Source organism: Panthera tigris, chromosome B3 (genome assembly GCF_018350195.1).
Source record: "Panthera tigris isolate Pti1 chromosome B3, P.tigris_Pti1_mat1.1, whole genome shotgun sequence".
Taxonomy (NCBI): domain Eukaryota; kingdom Metazoa; phylum Chordata; class Mammalia; order Carnivora; family Felidae; genus Panthera; species Panthera tigris.
This window is the reverse complement of record NC_056665.1, coordinates 52,604,089-52,624,075: the sequence shown is the minus strand read 5'-3', so window position 1 is coordinate 52,624,075 and position 19,987 is coordinate 52,604,089. Positions and strand designations below refer to the sequence as shown.

General features: G+C 33.8%; 1 protein-coding gene across 3 annotated transcripts in view; it reads right to left on the bottom strand.

Annotated features, from left to right (window-relative positions):
- The window catches only part of DMXL2 (Dmx like 2), a 152,286-nt gene that overhangs the window by 17,326 nt on the left and 114,973 nt on the right, over positions 1-19,987 (bottom strand). For 2 of the 3 annotated variants that reach the window (XM_042988851.1, XM_042988853.1), the window contains 9 exons: positions 16,995-17,092; positions 16,377-16,542; positions 14,787-15,051; positions 10,000-11,078; positions 9,002-9,193; positions 7,361-7,437; positions 5,884-6,014; positions 3,870-4,118; positions 320-498 (listed from right to left, as the gene is read on the bottom strand). In XM_042988851.1, coding sequence (XP_042844785.1) covers positions 320-498; positions 3,870-4,118; positions 5,884-6,014; positions 7,361-7,437; positions 9,002-9,193; positions 10,000-11,078; positions 14,787-15,051; positions 16,377-16,542; positions 16,995-17,092 — 2,436 coding nt within the window. The remainder of the gene's footprint in view (positions 1-319; positions 499-3,869; positions 4,119-5,883; positions 6,015-7,360; positions 7,438-9,001; positions 9,194-9,999; positions 11,079-14,786; positions 15,052-16,376; positions 16,543-16,994; positions 17,093-19,987) is intronic. The other variant, XM_042988852.1, reaches the window with a different exon arrangement.

Sequence of the window (19,987 nt, the reverse complement as noted above, 5' to 3'; positions counted from 1 at the left end):
GTAGACAAAGGGAACTAGATGGCAGACACAAGTATTCCAGTCACTAGAAAACAAGGATGCTGATTATATGTTAATAAAACTGACTTCTGGTTTAGACCCAAATCCCATACAATTTTCATTTGTCCCATCCATATCAAGTATCTGACCATCATGATCTTATCATCCCTGAATGAATATTCAGTTTCTGGACTTGAGAAATTAAATATCTAAACTATACTTGTTCCACCCAGAGGCTGCCTCACCATTCCTATGTGATGCACACATAAGAATAAAAAAAAAAAAAACCCACATAAAAGCTTATATTCCTTAAACCCCTTACCTTGGCAACAAAATAATCCCACATACTAAGTTCAGGAGGAATAAATTTTTCTTTGTAAGATGGTCTCTCTGCAGGCACTGGTGGGGGGGTAGCATCTTTTACAGGTCGTCCAGGGACGAGCATTCGCATGTTAAATCTTCTACGATGTTTATCTATGTCTTCAGAAGGAACAGGAGGTGCTGAATAAAGATAGAGGGAAAAAACAGCATTAATCATAGAGTTAAGTTAACTTTCCTTTCAACATACTCCTGCCACGTTTTAGTTTAGACTAAATTACTTGTACCTGAATTAGTTTTCCATGAACCATGGCAGAGACACACATGAGGATAGAGCATAAAAGAATATCTTGCCATGAAGCAGAATGTGTGCTATTCAGAACAAAGATTAAAGTAATTCTATTTACAATGCATTAAATACATGACATGTTCATTAGTGCTTGAGTAATTATTTCTGGCCATGCTGTTTAAGAAAGATTCACTGAAGCTGTAGGATGTAAAGCATGCCTTTAAAAAAGAAGGGAGAAACTCCACGTGAAAAAAAGGAAGGGACAAGAGAAACCAGTAACTAGAGGTTTAGGTGAATGACGATGATAACAGAGGAATATAATGGAGTAAACACTGCTAAGAGGGTTATTTAAAATGAACCCAAGAGGACATTGAGGAAGTGGGGCTTATGCACGTCTCCTGTCTCACATTCTCTGTAATTGTTGCTGAACCGCACTAAAAGCCAAGGCATCTGCTGCATTTAGAATGGGCATGAATGGACTTTCCACCTAACACCAGCCCTAGCAACCAATCACATATAGATGAATGTAACTGTAGCTATACCAGCACCAATCACATTTCCTTCAAAACAACTTCTGTAAATTCCCTCTTTCCTCCTTAAAAACTCTAGCCTCCTTTGTCTCTCCAGAGCATGCTTTTGATTTTGGTTGACTCGGTGTCTCCCAGATTGCAATCCCTAAGATCCCAAATAAACACATACATTTTATTTGGCAGCTTGCAATCTTGCTTTCTTTTTTCCCCCGGATGACAAGGAGTCAACTTCAGTTGACTGAGGAGGGGAATAACAAGAAGAGTGCAGAGCTGGGCTGGGACTAGGCCGTGGATGTGAAGCTGGGAGCTTATCCTATGGTGATCCTCACAAACACTTAAGTTAGTCACAGGGTGAGGTACTGTTTGCTCGGTCAATGACAGAGAAGATGGAAGATGATGATGTAAGAAGAGCGAACGAGTACAGTGGGTAGTAAAGACTGAGAAGAGTTAGATATGAGGAACACATAAAAGTAACAACAAAAGGATTCAGGAACTAACTAGAGGAAGGCCAGAAAGTAGAAGTCAACAGCTCCTCTCTTAAAACTCATCACAGGAAATGATAATTCTATCTTGTTCCCTCTTCCATCATATCCCACACACAATTCATCAACAAATCCATCAGCAATATCATATTATACCCAGAATATAACCACTTTTCGCCTTACAACTACCACTCTCAGCTAAACCACATTTATCTTTTTAGTAAAATCTACATAAAAATAAAGATTTTTAAGTGTACAATTCAGTGTCATTTAGTACATTCACAATGTTATGTCACCACCATCTCTATCTAGTTCCAGAGCATTCTCATCCTATTTCATTCCCAAATGTAAACTCTAGAGTCATTAAATAGTTACTCCATACTCTTCCCTCCCTCTAGCCCTTGGACAACCAATCTGCTTTCTGTCTCTATGGGTTTACCTATTCTGGATATTTCATATAATGGAATAATAAAATACATGACCTTGTGTGTCTGGCTTCTTTCACTTAGCATAGTTTTGAGCTTTATGCTGGTATGGCATGTATCAGTACTTTGTTCCTTTTTAATGATTAACACTCCACTGTATGTATGTATATGTGTATGTATGTGTATATATATATACATATATATATATACATATATATATATATACCACATTTTGTTTATCCATTCATTCTTGATGGTAACCCACAATTATCTTTTAAGTGGACCATTACAATAGCCCCCTTCTTTTATTCTTGTTCTATAGTCTATTCTCCACATAGCAGCTAGAGCTGAAAAACCTAAATCAGATTAGGCTACTCTTGCCAATAGTTTCCTATCCTTCTTTATAATAACTACTCAAGTTTTCACCATCCTAAATGACCTTGCTCCCAGCTGGTTGTCTTACCCTATCTCCATCCAAACTTCCCCAGCTAAAACAGCCATTCTGGCCTCCTCTGTAGTTCCTGGAAAAGGCCAAACTCAGTCCTACCTCATGCCTCATGACCTTGGTACTCCCTTCACCATCTGTAATTGCCTGAAATTACAGAGCCTGAAAGACTCTGACCCCAGATATCTGCGTGGTATGATCCCTGACTTCTCTAGGACTCTGCTCACATGCTCTCATCAGAAATGTGTTTTCTGACCATTCTAACTAAACTGTTCACAAACCCTTTCCTTCATGACTCTCCATTTAACTCTGCTTTATTTTTATCATAGTTCTTATCATAACTGAAATACTATTATTTGTTAATTTGTTTACTGTGTGCTAACCTCCACTACATATGTGTAAGCTTCATGAAGGTAAGGGGTTGTCTGTGTTATTCATCCCAAAGCCGACAACGCTGCTTGTCATGTAGTAGGTGTTAAATGAATGCAAATATGAATCTGCACTCAGAAGTTTTAAGCATGGATGACTTGATAAATGGATTACCATGAAAAAAAAATAATAGAAAATTCAGAAAGAGAAAGAAGTGATTTGAGGGGAAAATTTTCAAATTTAAGGTTGGCTACAACAAGGTACGAACAAGATAAAGATGAAGAGTCACCCACTCACATACGCAGGAGTGCAAGCAATGAAAGAGGCTAAGACATCCTCCCCTGCTTTGACTTATACAGAAACTTATTCATTTAATTCAACCTTGGGCAGTAAGGACACAGATTAGAGCCAGTGCCATTTAAACTCTTTGTGCCATTGATTCCCCATCTGTAGTTCATTTCCAAGGATGAATTAACATGATTTCTGTTTCAGCACCGAGATGGAAACTCTTCCTATATCATCATTCTACACCTTACATATCCTTCCATTTTTAAAAGTGGGATAAAAAATACCAAAAAAAAAAAAAAAAGGCAGAAAATGGAATTTTAAAAACCATATGCATGACTGTAAAAGCTATCTTGCACATGACCATGAACCTAATATGAAGCCAACTGTTCTCATGCTCTGTAAAGATTATGATGATCTATTTAAATCTTTTTTCTCTAAAAACTATCCTTTTCCCTTTCCATTCTTTAACACTCTCCTCACTTACCTTCACCTGTCCTCTATTTCTTTTTTATCCTCCTCAAATTTATCCTGGTTTATCAAAAAATGTTCAACTGAAACTTTATTTTTATTTGAACATGAGTTTATTTACTATTCTAACCAAAGTCATGAGATTTTAAACATCACTGATTTTCAAAATAAAAATTCTTGTAACATTAGAAAATCTTTTATTTTGCACTGGAAATTATTTACATTTACATATATTAATTGGTATCAAATTTATCTTACCTGCAATATTTTCTGCTTGTCTTTGAGGTTTCACAACAAGCTTCACACCCCCTCCAAAAACAGCAGCCCACATCCGATTATTTAATGGGTGGGCTGCAAGTCGAAACAATTCATTGGAGGAATTTGTAGCAAGAGCATGTATCAATAAACTTAAGTAAACAGCAACAACAGCTTCACACAACAAAATGTTCAATTTTGGCTGGTCTTCATCTTGAGCTGAACTCAAGAGATTAATGAGTGAGCTCACACCTGTATGGGTATATAATATCATAAGGAGTGTATCAGCAAAAAGCTCCAGAAGAAAAAATCCAAATCTGTAACTTAACCAAAATTATGCATCCATATTATGTAATATATCCATAATTTGAGCAACAAGATAAATGACAGAAATGGATTATAATCTATGGAATAAAATAAGCCCACAGTTTATACTGATATAATAAATGAGTGAATAAATAAATAAAAAGGGGAGAAATGAAAGCTCTTCCTCATAGTACAATTTCAACTAAAAGTAAAAGGAATGATAAAATTAGAAAAATCACCATCTAGTAATCCCCACAGTAATATCTGATTCAGGCAAGAATGGCTGCTAAAATTAGTGGGTGAAAGCATAATATTTTACACAGTCTCAAACTATCTCTTCAAAAGAAACTTATTGATTACAAAGAAAAAATATTAGCTTAACAAATGTGAAATTTGGCAGAAACTACCTTAACAGGTGATCAGAGTTAATAGCACCAATTATGGAACTAACTGACGTCATATGCCTCTTGACAGTCTGAACTAAGGGCACACAGTATCTTTTTTGTGGTATCCATGCCAAATACATACAACCTGAATCTAATACTAAGGTTAGGAAAACCCAAATTGAGGGACATTCTAAAAAATAATTGTCTACTACTCTGCAAAAGTATCAATCATGAAAGACAAAAAAAAAAAAAAAAAAGAATTAAGAACTACTCTAAGACAGAGGAGATTCATGAGACATTACAACTCAATGTCACATGGAAGACATGAGTGAGGCAGCTGGAGAGATTTCTGAAAGATCTACAGATGAGAAGAACAATAGTGTACAACGTTAAGATGCTGAATTTGAATACTGTGCTACAGTTATGTAAGAGAATGTTTTTAGGAAAGACTCATGATACATTTAGATGTAAAAGGGTATCATGTATACAACTTGCTCTCAAATACTTCAAAAAATACGTAAATACACGCAGTGAGAGAAAGAGAAGGATGAATGCTAAAGCAGGTATGGCAAAATGTTAACATGTGGAGAATCTGGGTGGGGGCTATACAAAAATTCTTTGTACTGTTTTTTCAATTTCTTGTAAGTCTCATTTATTCCAAGAAAAATGAAAATGGAAACAATGTTTCTAGAAACTTACACACAAATCAATTTTAAATATCCAGTTTGAGTTTGTCACCTCTTTCTACTGCCACTCTTCACAACAATCACTAATGTGTGAACTCAGAGTTATAAAGCAAGTAGAGTAAAACCTGAATGACACAGCAAACCAGGAAAAGGTATGAAGAGAGTGGAGAAGTCTGAAATAACTGATGTGGATGATGAGAAAAAGAGCTAACCAGAGAAAGAGAAGGACTGGCAGACAGCACAGAATGGTCACTCTTATCCCAACATACAAATTTACACTTGAGAGTAATCGTATTCTCTCTGATACATCTGTGAAAATGTCTCTGTGATACTGCTCTCTAATTTGGAATTTCTAAGGATAAGGAAGAGGATGTGCTCACCCTTGTGAAAGATGTTAAACCTTGCTTTTTTATGCTGGTCAACACAGCTGGGTTTTGAAGCCTTAACTTCCTGAGTCTTCAGACAACATTACAGTACTTAATAATTCCTAACCCATGGCAGAAAACATCATCAAAAACAAACAAATAAAAAAAACCATTCACCAATTCCACAAAGAACAACAATCAGGAAACCAGTTAGTAAGTTTTTAAAATGGAACTGCCAAATAAGGTTTAAAAACCGAAACACTTAAATGCTCACCCGGCCACTGAGCAGGAGAAGAATTCGGTGTTGCATGTTCTTCAATACTTTCGGTCCTGAGTCTTCGACGATCACTTAAAAGAAGTCCTTGATAAGCCATTCCTGTAAACTGGTTTCCTTCTGTCTGACTGCTAAAACAAATAAGGTTTGGTTATTTATCACCCTAACAGAGGTAATTAGCAATTGTGCTTTATACATATTTATTTTAGATGATTAGAATGATATTTACTCCTTTTAAAAACTTTTCAAGATGGTTGAAAATCTTTTCTATATTCACCCATTTTTATTAAAAAAAAGAGTCTGAAAGTAAGAAGAGTACTATTAGCACTAGACTATATTAGAAAGTTTCAGGGTGCTATTTTCTTGCATTTCTTAGCTCTGCAAAGTTGTGCAACCTTAACTTTGAACTAAAATATGAACTACAATCTGGAGAATATTTTAGAAATATCAAATCCTAAAGCCAAATGTGACTAAATATTTATTTCTCTCCTCTTTGTGGAGCTGCGGAAAATACAAAAGCAGAAAGTAAAGCTAACTCCCTTGAGGGTCAATCATAGCCTAAGGATGAGAAAATACACATTTAAAAAATATTTATTTGAATTCTCATTTAGTGCCATTTTAACCAGTGACTGATATCAAACAAGTTGGCTTTGATCACTATGATGATCATAGTAAATTAAATAAACTATTTTTCCCTTATTTACATTTCCGACGCATCTTATTGAACTGAAAGCAGAGTACAGGCCATTTTGAGGCCTGTATCAAATCTTCTCACAAGAGGCTCCTGAATTTACAAGAAAAAAATCTAGACATATGTTTAATATAAATTTAATATGATTCTATTTATATTACAAGGTTTTTCATTTATTAATTCATTTAAATCTGGGTCATCTTTCCTAGTGATTTAATTTCTTACTACTTACACTGCCCTCATCATTAAAATGTACAGTATACACTAATAAAGGTAACAGGACATTTAGAAAAATTTAAACCATTACTTCTCATCAGTATCATTTTCAAAGACCTCTATGTTATATGTAAATGGGTAAGAAAAAATGATTTTAATAATTATTTGTTAAGAAATGTCCTTTTTGATTTTTTAAAAAGTATTTCCTTTTCCAACTGAAAAGCAGTTAAGCAATATAGGAGCTAATCCAATGCTAAAAGAAATGGTTCCTAAAGAAAAATAGTAAATAGTGAAAAATTCTTTTCTTAAAATCAAAAAAGACAGTGATGATGATAATTTCCATTTACTATTTATCATTTTCTGTATGCCTCTGTTGTTACTAGGTGACAGCTAAATTAAAGTTATTTTATTTCTCATTCTCTCTTATCTATTAGAGTATACATGGCAGTCATATTTGAGGATATTTCCATCCCTAGGAAATAGAACTTTGATATAAACTTCAGCACATTTTAATGTTTTTGCTGTATTAATAATTTAGCATGATTTCTTTTTTTTTTTTTTTTTTTTTACCTGTAGCTATGACTGTCACATAATGCTTGGTAAATTGATGCAGAAAGTGATGCTGCTAGTGAATGAAGTGTGTGCACCTAAAACCAAAACAGCCACAATTACATTTTATACTAACATTTCTATACAACAGTAATATCTTAAATATTAAAAAATACCCAGCAGAGTGGCAATATCATAAATAACACTAAATCCTAAGACTACTAACTCTACTTTAAAACTTATAAAATAACACTCACCCAACTTAATATGAATGCCCACAACAAAGCTAACTGATTCAGAACACATTTATCAAATATTTACTAACTGTGAGTCTGCCATTTACCAGACCCTGAGCAAAGTGCCCATGTTCATCTATTACTGGGACTGTTCTACCTGCTAATGATTAGCTTAAAGATTAGTATTCAAAAAAAAAAAAAAAAAAGAATAAAAATAAGTATACAATTTTCAGAGCTTTTATTTTAAACTGCCTTACAAAATTTCCCTTGATGAAAATAAATACTTGATCTTAGTAATAAAAATGAATTAAATGTTTAGATATATCAATCACTGTATGAAATGGCTGTTTTCAGAAAGCAAGTAACTTATTTAGTACTTATGAGTAGTGCATACTCTTAGAATTTTAAATTTAGAAAGTTTAAAAATTATCATTATCAAAAGTACATCCTAAAATGCCACACTGAATCAACATTTTCAGACCCATAAAAATCTTAAAATTTGAAGGGAACTTAGAAATAGTTTCATACTCTTTGAATGTCTTATACAAATTTCTAGGAATGGAAATGTTTACTTAGAATTTAGTGCCTTTTCGAAGTGTCCATATTCACCTAACAAATAATTTAAGTAATCTCTGCTTAAATACTAATACAGATTAATTCATGCTATGGGTTGGAAGTCTCTAATAGGTTGATGTAACTCATGGGTCCTTCAGAAGAATGTACTCCTAGAGGTCAAACATGCCTTTGAAATAAAATAAATAAAAAACAAAGATGTTGGGGACATCAACCACTGGAACTGGAAAAAGCATAGCACAAATATACATAGGCTAGCACAGAGGTTGTCTGATGAATTCCAAATCCTGCCAAGCTTCCTACTGTTTTTTTGAATCTATCTGTTCTTAAGTTTTCAGCACAGGGTATGGGTTTCATCTGGAGGTAGTAACTCTTTGAAACCTGATGGCTCCTCATTACTGCACAGCCTCCAGCAAACACAATCATCAGGGAAATAGTAACGAGGATACTTTCTCTGGGATATTTCCGATCAGTCGTAGTTTTCTCAAAGACACTCCCTGAGCTTATACTTTCACAATATCCTGGCACATAGTCATAAACATTTCTAAATTAATGATTCATTTAATGGAAATGGAAGATTGAAAGGAATATTAAGAGATAAGAATAGTGTCTAGAAAAATTATTTTATAATCAAAAAAGTATTTGTCTGTCTTAAACTACTTTTCCATAATTAAGAGGAATGCTTCCTTTTAAATTACATTCATTGGACAAAGAGTCTTCAACTGATTAGGATTGGGGAAGTAGCACATTAAGAGCACTTTACAATATTTCCTCTAAGTTCAACAGGAAGACAAGTATAACATATTTACCTTCTCAATGTGTACAATATCAACTGATATAAACTTTACATTACCTTCACATCTCCAACACTGGGATGAGGTGGTGTTTTCATCTGAACAATAGTGTAAAGTATATCATGGATGTGATTATTTAAGTATAATACAGGATTAGCTATGACTGTTTTTGTTGAAGCAATACTTGCTGAAAGCAGAGGTAGGGTGGTAGGCAATGGTAGTGGAGACTGGAGCTGCTTCACTGTAGTTTCCTGTGGGTTACAGTGGATTTTTTTTCAAGACAGTTAAAATGAAGGACAAAAAAAAAATCAATTAATAGTGGCTCAGTTAAGCATCCAACTCATGATTTTGTTTAAGTTCGAGCCCCATGTCAGGCTCTGCACTGGCTGCCAGAAGCCTGCTTGGGATTCTCCTCTGTCTGTCTCTGTCTCTTTCTGTCTCTCTGTCTCTCTGTCTCTCTCTCTCTCTGCCCCTCCCCTGCTCATGTTCTGTCTCTCTCAAAATAAATAAATAAACTTAAAAAAATAGTTATATGATAAAAATACTAGTGATAAGGGGCGCCTGGGTGGCTCAATTGGTTAAGCATCCAATTCGTGATTTCAGCTCAGGTCATGATCTTACGAGACTGAGATCAAGCCCCAAATCAGGCTCTGCACTGTCAGCTTAGGATTCTCTTTCTCCCTCTCTCTCTGCCCCTCCCCAACTCATGCTCTTGCTCTCTCAAAATAAATAAATATTTTTTTTAAAAAAACACTGGTGATGAACATCTGAATAAAAGCAGTATTTATTCACTCATTCTACAAAACTTTATTGAGCACCCAATCTGTACCAGTTGCTATGTAAGATGCAGAAGATATGAAGGTGAGTATGACAACAGCTGTGCTCTCAAGCTGTTAAGCCTACTCATAATCACTATAACTTTGATCTAAAAAGACACACGCAGAGCATAAATATCTGCCTCCTATGAATAGAGGAAATGGGCATATCTACATTAGTAAAAAAGAATGACTAAAATTATTAAAATGACCAAGAATGAAAACAAAAGTGAAGTTCATACCTGCTGTGATTCTTGTAGCAAAAATTTGAGTTCCATCCTTACTGAGGCCAGACCACCACCCTGGGCCCCGTGAAGGCTACAGTAACTAAGAAACACTCTGAGGAGATCTTGGTTTTTCTGTAACCACAACTTTCGTCTTTCTGCATGTTCTCGTTTAGCCTGCAATCTCCGTCTTTCTATTTGGTGGCGCTCATAGGAACCTATATCTGGTTTGTCCATCATTTCTTCCTGGTCCAAAAGATCACTCTCTACCTTAGAATACGTTTTACTGGCATATTCTTTAATAACTGATTCATGGTTACATATCTCATGCAAGGCAGCAATTTCCTTTTCAAGCCAGTTATAGAGTTGAAATCTGAGTTTTCCACCATCTACTTCATAACCTGTAGCCAATGTTCTTAGTTCAGTCATGAGGATCTTTAAACAAGCTCTGAATTTTAGTTGTTCAGCAATCACATCAACTTCAGTATCACCTTCAAGACAATCCTCTTCCTGAGGAGTCAGTAACATACTAGGGTCTGAGGCCTTCTGATCTTGTCTATCTGTTTCCCTGGCATCTGTACTTTTCATTATTAAGCCAACAGCATCTTCTTCTTCTTCTTCTAAGGCACTATCATGCTCTTCACCCCAATCAAGATTAAGAGGTTCCTCATCAACTTTTACTATTGGCTGACTCCAGTCAAACTGTGATGAAGTTACATTTGACCAATCAATGCCAGAACTTCTACTGACATCACTCAGAGTCTTTGATTCTGAAGGTACATCATCTGTCTTTTTAGAAATATAGTCAGGCTGACCTTTCTCTGAAGGTAAGGCAGATATTTTGGTAACTTTTGGAATTTTGGAGAGTACCTCCAAGGCTAGAACAGGACATCCAACTTTAAAATGAGCATTTGCAGTGGTAAAGAACAATTTTCTTTCTATAAGGTTAATTTTATCAACAAAGTTTTTTTCAGTTTTGAGACCTAAGGTTGCCAAAGTTCCTTCAGGGGAGGCAAGGTTTCTTCGAATAAGCAAAGGATGAGTTCGAAGGTAGTTGTAGAAACTAAACACCACTGGGTTACAAGATTTGATGATAACTATAGAAATGAAACAGATACAATTACAAGTTACTATGTCAATTTGCGCTTACATTACAAAAGAATAAAATGTCAGCACTTTCTCAAAATAAAGGATATTTAAAAATTATATATTTTAATACTGCTTATATATATATTTTTAGAATTTTTTAATGTTTATATTTGAGAGAGAGAGAGGGAGAGAAGGAGAGAGGGAGGGGGGGAGAGAGAGAGAGAGAGAGAGGGAGAGAGAGAGAACAAGTGAGGAAGGAGCAGAGAGATAGGGAGACACAGATCCAGGCTCTGAGCTGTCAGCACAGAGCCCAAAGCAGGGCTTGAACCCATGAACCATGAGATCATGAACTGAGCTGAAGTCAGATGCCCAACCAACTGAGCCACCCAGGAGCCCCAATATTGCTTATATATTTTAAATGGAAAGAAAACACATACACAAAAATTAATTGGTTCCTTTGCAAAAAAGGGAGGGAAGAACAGGATAGAGAAGTCAGGAAAGAAGCTAGATTTCTCTGAAAATACCTTGGTTTTATATATTTTATTTAAAAACCATGTCAACATTGTATGTAATTTTAAAAGAAAAATTAAATTTAAAAAATCACAAAAAAAGCAAAAGCAAAATTAAACAAGTGATTCTGTATATCAAGCTGGTAGCACAACCACACAGAGAAGAACTATAAAGTGACTTTAAGCAATTTGACTGTACATCCTGACTGGGATATACCACAAAAACAAAAATAACTACTAAAAACAAACAAACAAGTAAAAAAGCTTAAACTGTTGCTATGAAAACATGTTGCTATGAAGAATTTTTGTATCATTATTCTGAAGCAATCATATACATATAAAATAACAAATATGTTAATGCTATGAGAATTCAAGCTTTTAATTATATACAGATTTGAAATCTAAAAAGAAAAAATCTATAATTTATATTGAATTAAAAATTTCAGTGTGAACTCCTGAATTCTCATGTTTAAAAAAATGGATATATATATGCATATATATGTGTGTAATATATACATATACACACATATATATATATCCTAGCTCCATTCATTAAAACAGCCTAGAAACAATGACCAAACCAACAGCAAATGAGGATCCCTATGTCCAGGCTGTAGTCTCTATTATTCCCCACCTAAAAGGATCCTTCTTCTAAAGGATGTCCATTTCCAGGTCTGGGGCATGAAATGTATAAAATGAGCCTGAAACATCTTGCCAGAACAAAAAACAAAGACACTATCAACAAATAATGTCAAAAGGATTCAAGAACTTGTAGAGGCTCCAACTGGTTAAAAATGAGATAATCTGAGCAACCATAATAAAGTACAATGGATTAAAACACAAATCTAACTAAATCTGTGAGTTCAGATAAATAAAAATAAAAACTCATTAGTTACCTTTGTAGTATGCTAGTGAACCAAACTTATTTTGAAAACTGGTAAAGAGAAACAATCAAACACTTATGTTCCCTTCACTGTGCATACCACTGGATTTAGAGTAATCAAACAGCTGCTTAGGGAGACTACACTCTCGGCAAGTATTCCAATTCATAAGAGAAGAATAGAATGACACAATTAGAGTATCATCACTTGACCAACACTAATGAAATAACGGATCTATGCAGTGATCACTGATGTCTGTTAGCACAACAAAAAGCTCAACAAGCAGACATTATGAGTTCCCTAATAGAAGTACTCCACACCACCAGGAAATATTTCTGCCAAAAATCTCATAAATTACCAATATATATGAAATACAGACAACATGGGGGGAAAAACATGAAATGACACAAAATCTAAAAAGTAAGAAACTACAAAATAAACAATCTGACTTCTTTAACAAATATATTACAAGGGACAAGAAAAAGGAAGGAGGAAAAACTACGAATTAAAGTAGACAGGGCACCTTGGTGGCTCAGTCAGTTAAGTGTCTGACTCTGGATTTCAGCTCAGGTCATGATTTCACAGTTGGTGAGTTTGAGCCTCACGTAGGATTTGGCACTGACTGCTTGAAGCCTGCTGGGGATTCTCTCTCCCTTTCTCTCTGCCTTTCTTCCCACCCCATGTACACACATACTCTCTCTCAAAATAAACATTGAAAAATAATAATAAAGTAGACAAAAGAGACATCTCAGCAATCTTGAGGATCTTATACAAATCAATTGTATAAGATTTTATGAGACAACCAGGAAAATCTGAACATTGCCTACTTTGATTACTAATCAAATTTTGTTATGGTGACATGTGTTATGTTTAAGAGTCATTTTTTGGAGATTCATGTTGAAATATTTACAAAAGAAATGATATGCTGGAAATTGCTTCAAAATAAATCTATGTTTAGAATGGGAGGGGGTAAAAATGGTGGGTGTATATATGACATAAAGTTGGTTTAAGTTGATAACTACTGAAGCGGGGTGATAGATTCATAGACTTTAGATCTATTATTCACTTTTTTTATATATATTTGCAGTTTTCCACAATAACAAGCTTTTAAAAAATAACCTATAAAACATTAAGAAATAAAAATAATCTTCCTTCTATAAAAATGTATACATTTTAATAAAATTACCCGGGAAACTCAGATACTTATTTTTTCTCCTAACGGCTTTATTACCTTTCCTTTAAAATTGTTAATATTATTTATTAAAATATTTCTTCTTTATGAAGAAGAATGTAAAAATGGGTACCCTAGTCCCTTTACCCATGCAAGCTTTTTTAGCATTTAAAAATAATATGTAATAAAGATTTTTTCAAGTTATTATTTAAATTCTAGTTAGTTAACATACAGGGTAATACTCATTTCAGGAGCAGAGTTTAGTGATTTATCACTTACATATAACACCCAGTGCTCATCACAACCAAGTGCCCTCCTTAATACCCATCATTCAATTGTAACTAGAAAACACAGAATGAAAAGTAAAAGCTTTTTATCTCCCCACACCTATTCCCCAAAGTTAAGCAGTAACCAGTATTCAGTTACTTTTGATTTGTTCCAGAAAACAACAAAGGAGAGGAAGAGGGAGACTAGATGCAGTACGTATATGCACACACATGCATGTGTTTGCAACATGCATATGTAAATAAAATGCAACAAGAATCACACTGTTCTGCATCTAGCTTTTTTCACTTAATAATACAGCAAATATTAATTTGTTGATCTACTTCATTTTCTAATGGCACACTATTTCTGTAGTATGGATATACTATAAATCATTTAATTATTCTACTAACAAACACTTAAAATGTTCTATTTTTAAAAAATTATTGCAAACAGTGCTAATAAATACCCTCCAGATACTTTAAAAAATCTAAACTATTTGGGATAATTAGAAGTAAAGAATGTTTATCACATAAGAATGAAGGCCCATGCACTAAACCAGTATGTGTAACAACTAAATTTCTACTTAAAAAAAAAAAATGGCTGTATGATAATATGGAAGAACTATATAATGGGTAAAGGTTATGCATGTTTCAGTTTAATAAAATTGTTTTTCGTTTTTTTTTTTTTTCTAAATGAACTTAAGTTCAGAAATAGTCTTCTTTTAAAAAAGAAAAAGAGGGGCACCTGGCTGGCTCAGTCAGTGGAGCATGTGACTCTTGATCTCAGGGTTTAAGTTCAAGCCCCACACTGGGTGTGGAGATTACTTAAAAATAAAATCTTAAAAACAAAAAAGAAAGAAAGAAAAAGAGAAACCCACAAATGTCCTACCTTGATATTCATCATCCTCCTTTGGTGTTTGTTCCAATAATGTGTCTAAAGCTCGGGTATAATCTTTCATTACCCAATAGGCAAGGCTACGCAGGAAAGGATCAGGATGTAACCTTTTGCAATCAAATCCTGAGCCATCCTTTTGGCAACCCAAAATCTTCTGATTTAGGATGGATATATAAGTGGATGAAGTCTCAAATTCAGATTCATACAAACGGGCGATAACCATGGCTAGCTGAATATCTTCCATTTTTTCAAGACATACCTACAAATTAAGATATTAAGAAATACCTATTTGATGAAAATTATTTAGAGATATGAAATATTCCACTGATACCCTGAAAACTACCATTTATATTATCATAGTGGAGGGAGGGGTCCAGAGGTTGGGATAGTAAAAGGCAATTAAATGACTGTTTGATAGGAGATTAAGGAATAGCAAGAAGAGTAAGAAACTAGAACTTAGTAGCTAGAAAGATGAGACATAAAACAAAATAAGCCTAAGACAAATATCAACATCGCATCAGATTTAGGCCAATTTAAATTAATAACATTCATTTTAAATTAAATATACTTACGACATTCGAATTTATATGTATCAATTCCTCTTAATTTCCAAATACATTTCCACATAAGCATAATTATTACTATTTTAAAAGAACCTTTTAATTACATAACAAAAAAACATGAAATAAAGCCACATATTCTATTTTTACTGTTAAATTTATATTCTAATGTAATTACTCATATTGAGAATCTGAGGTCATTTGGTCAATAAAAGCATCTCTCAGTCAATCAACATTTCTCTTCTTCACCTTAAATGTCTTCTAAGTTAAACTTCCCATTCAAAATTATAAATATTTATTTAAAAAAATCATACATCAGAGATAATTTTGAAAATATAACCAATTCTAAATGTAAAGAATTTCTCTTTAGTGGATATTTCCTATTTTTTCTATCATGTAGTACATTCCAGTTATATCTAGTATTTTTCCTTCACCTTTTAGGATTGTTCAGAATGATATTAAGTATCCTAAGAGAAAGAGCTCATAAATAAACAGAAACATTCATAATTTCTCTCTTAATCAGCTGCCAGGATTATATATCAAAAAATGCAGTGTTTTACCTCTTCATTCATTTTCTACCATCTAAGATGACTGCATTACAAAACAGCATAAATTGGAATTTCAGTTCCTTATCTATGAATTTCAGTTAGAAGAAAAGTACCTGCCTGTCTATACCAGAGAAGGAGATTGTGACCTATACACACTTCAAATAGTTCAGAATCATAAGATGGCTAGGAAGAAAATAATCATAAACGATTTTTACCATTTTTTCATACATATATATTTGAAATGCATATACTTATCTTGAAATGCAATATTCCCTGTATAAAATTTTTCATTTAGGTTTCACACTTGAATTTATTTATAATTTTTTTTTATCGCCAGGCCACTATTTACGTTCAGTAACCTCTGTAGTTATTTGTTGTCCTTACAAACATAAGATAAAAAATTACATTCTCGTCTATGACCTTTCCAGATTTGCAATCTCTTAGAAGTATTTCATGTCATGTTTTCTTATTTATACCTCTATGGCATCTTTCAATGAACCAGCTAACAAGAAAAAAGCAGCAGATTGTTCAAAGCGTTGTTTTCCAAGTAAAGAGAAAGCATTTTTCAAAGCAGCTTTACGCCATCTATCTTCATTAAAGTTGTGGCTGAAAAATGTTGTCATTTTTTCATCATGCTGTGACCTGGGAACCAGAACACAAATATCAGCAGATAAGGAAATTTAAAATATTTTGAATCCTTTGTAGATTAAGTGAAAATAACCTCAAACATCCATCTAAAAAATAGTAACTTCAGTGATAGATATCTGTTATCAAACTTCACTTCTAATAAGGAAAGTTCAAAATATCTTGTATACATGTAAATAGAAAGCAAAAGCATTTTTTACTTTTCAAAATGTTTTTGTCAATTTTTTTTAACAACATCCCATCCTTTAGGTTAAGTTAAACTTAAGTTTAACTTAACCTAAATATTATGCCCATTTTTTTGCAGATAAAGAAACCAAGATACAAAAAAGTAAGCTGATTTGATCAAGTTCAAAGCTCATACATCTAAGTACTTTCAAAAGCATTAGCATCAGAAGACTCACAGCACAGAAAAACTCCATTAAATCATGTTAACAACTGAGGAAATTTACCTAAAAAGACCCCACACTACTGCTTTCTTCTTCATTGAAAGGTAGAATAATGCAGCATCCAAGGCATCATTGTTCCTTTGAAAAGAAGCTTTGGCAACCTAAATGATAAATAAAATATTCTATTAAATTAACTATTTGATAAAAGAATTACAACCGATTAACCAACAATTGACAGTAACCATGGAAATGAGAAAAGTTGGCTCTACTCCGCAATCTCCAGCGGCTTATAATATATACTCCTAGAGACAACCATTTGTATGCCAGTAATTATAATAAAAATAATAACAGCAACTAGCATGTACTGATTACTTCCCATGTACCAGGCACCATCTAAGTGCCTTTCACTTATCTCAATCACCACAATCCATGAGGTACTATTATTACCCCCATTTTACTTCCTAGAAGCAAATGAGACACAGACAGGTTAAGTGAATTTTCTAAGGTCACAGTGTAAGGGGCAGAAAAGGGATTAGAAGCCAGGCAGTAATAACTGTCTATCATAGAAAACTAGAGAAAGAAGGCAGAATATTCAATAGATATGACCTTTACTTGAAAATTAAACGTTACCTTTCATAACATTTGGTAAAAGCAAAAATGCTAAATGCTACAGTGTATGTGATTTCACAATTTAAAGTTCTCTCAACTCATTGAATAAATATTTATTATATACTGTGACTTGGGAACTAGACACACACATTTAAAAACTACAAACAAAAATAAGTGTTCCAGTTTTTTTAAAAATACATTCTAAAAAACATTCTTTCCTAGTATTTTTCCAATCAAATTTTGACAATTCTAAAGGAATGACACCTTCTTTCTGGTATGTAATTAAAATACAGAATGTTGAAGCTCCATTATTTTAAAGTGCTGACAAATTTCAGTTCTTAGAAATTCCATGGGAGTTTTGAGCACATAACTGATAATCTCCATGGAGCCATATAACCAAAGTTGCTGAATTCATACAGAACTGATCAAGTCAATGTTAAAAAGTTTAAAAATTAAGCCAGTAACATTATTGTAATATAATTATATTGTTCTGAACATGGTACCATACTGACCGTATCTTATTTCTCAAAGGTACTTAGATAACTTCCGCAAATCACGAAGTTGAGAAATATAACAGTAAAAAACAACAGATGTTTTATTAGCTTACATTGAGTGATGGTGAAACAGGAAACTACCAAGGCATGGAAGAGTGGGAAACCACATCATGGAAACTGATTTACTCTCAATACTTGCTTATTTCTCTTCTCCTTTTTTAGTATGTTCTTGCCTTCAATCATTTAACTTAGTATTTTGATGTGTCGTAATTTTTAGAGAAATTTTTATTCATTTTTTGCTAACTATTTATAATACATCTCAAGGCAACAAATTCACATACCCTTTGATTCAATTTTAATATTTCTAATGGAAATAAATCATATGTACATATCAGAGATACTTAATTATAATGACAAAACACACTACTGACAAGAAATTAAAGAGATATTTGTAGACAACATCTGAAACATTTCAGATAAATTAGGCCCTCTTTTTCCCACTGCTTTGGAATATAAAAAATTTAATGTAGGTACTGTGTTATTTACATGCTGTAACAATTAACTTTCCCTATATACCAGAAACTACATTATTTGGTTGGTGTGAGAATAAATTCCTTCTTACATTTGTGCCTATTTTCAGGGAGAAACACTGATATCAGCTACCTTACATGTAACAGGAAAAATGACACCTCTGTGCTCACATCTCAAAGGGATCTGAGGGGCATGATAAACACCAGCAACACAGGATTTTAAGGGAGATGAATATGGCACATCCCTAACCACCTTCAACCTACCAAATGAAAATGGGACTGGGGGATATGCATTTTAAATAAGTTTGACAGGTGATTCTTCTGACACTAAAATTTGAAGACACCCATTGTAGAGGAATGAATTCCTCTTGGGAGAAATAAATTTATACTTCACAAATGTAGTACCATTAACTGTATTTCCGAGAATGTCAATGAACTCCTAAAAGTAAACAATAAATGAGAATTCCACTTTCCTAACCCCTATAGAATAAAAAGGGCACAGACTAAATCTAACACTTATAAATGTTGGCAGTTTGGGCTGGTTATCTAACCTCTCTAGTCCTAGTTCCATCAGGTGGAAATGGAGATGGTAACACAGGACTGATGAAATGATTAATGAAATAATTTATGAAAAGCAACTAGCACAAACCTGGTACGCAGAGGGTGCCCAATAATGGTTAGTTTCTGCAACACTGAAAGAACCTGCAGCTTCCACTAACAACTTACTTAATAAATTTTTTTTCTAAAGGGAATCTACCAGAAAACAGATTCCAAAAACCTGCTTTAAAAAATTTTGTAGTGGGGCGCCTGGGTGGCTCAGTCGGTCAAGCATCCAACTATTGATTTCGGCTCAGGTCGTGACCTGAGAGTCATGAGACTGAGCCCCTTGTCGGACTTTGTGCTGGGCATGGAGCCTGCCTGGGATTCTCTCTCGCTCTCCCTCTCTACCCCTCCCCCACTCGTGTGCACATTCATACTCTCTCTCAAAAAAAATTTTTTTAATAGCATGTTTAATTTGCTGCCACAGATATGTTCTTCAAGTGCACATAAATCAAAATCTTTTATGGAATGGTATTTTAAGTGTGCAAAGGAAGTTTGCTATTTACTAACCTAGTCATACAGAGAATCCTTTATATAAAAAGAATTCTCATATATAATTAACATGATCTGCTAAGAACCAAAGTTTGCTTTCTAAATTTAGATTTGTTTTCTTTTTTTAATATCGTTATTAAAGTACAGCTGACACACAATGTTATATTAATTTCAGGTGTACAACAGTGATTTGACAATACTACACATTATGCAATGTTCACCACAGTAAGTACAGTCACCATCTGTCACAGTACAGTATTATTATAATTTTATTGGCTATATTCTCTATGCTGTACTTTTCATAACTGTGACAAACTTTCAGTTATCAAAA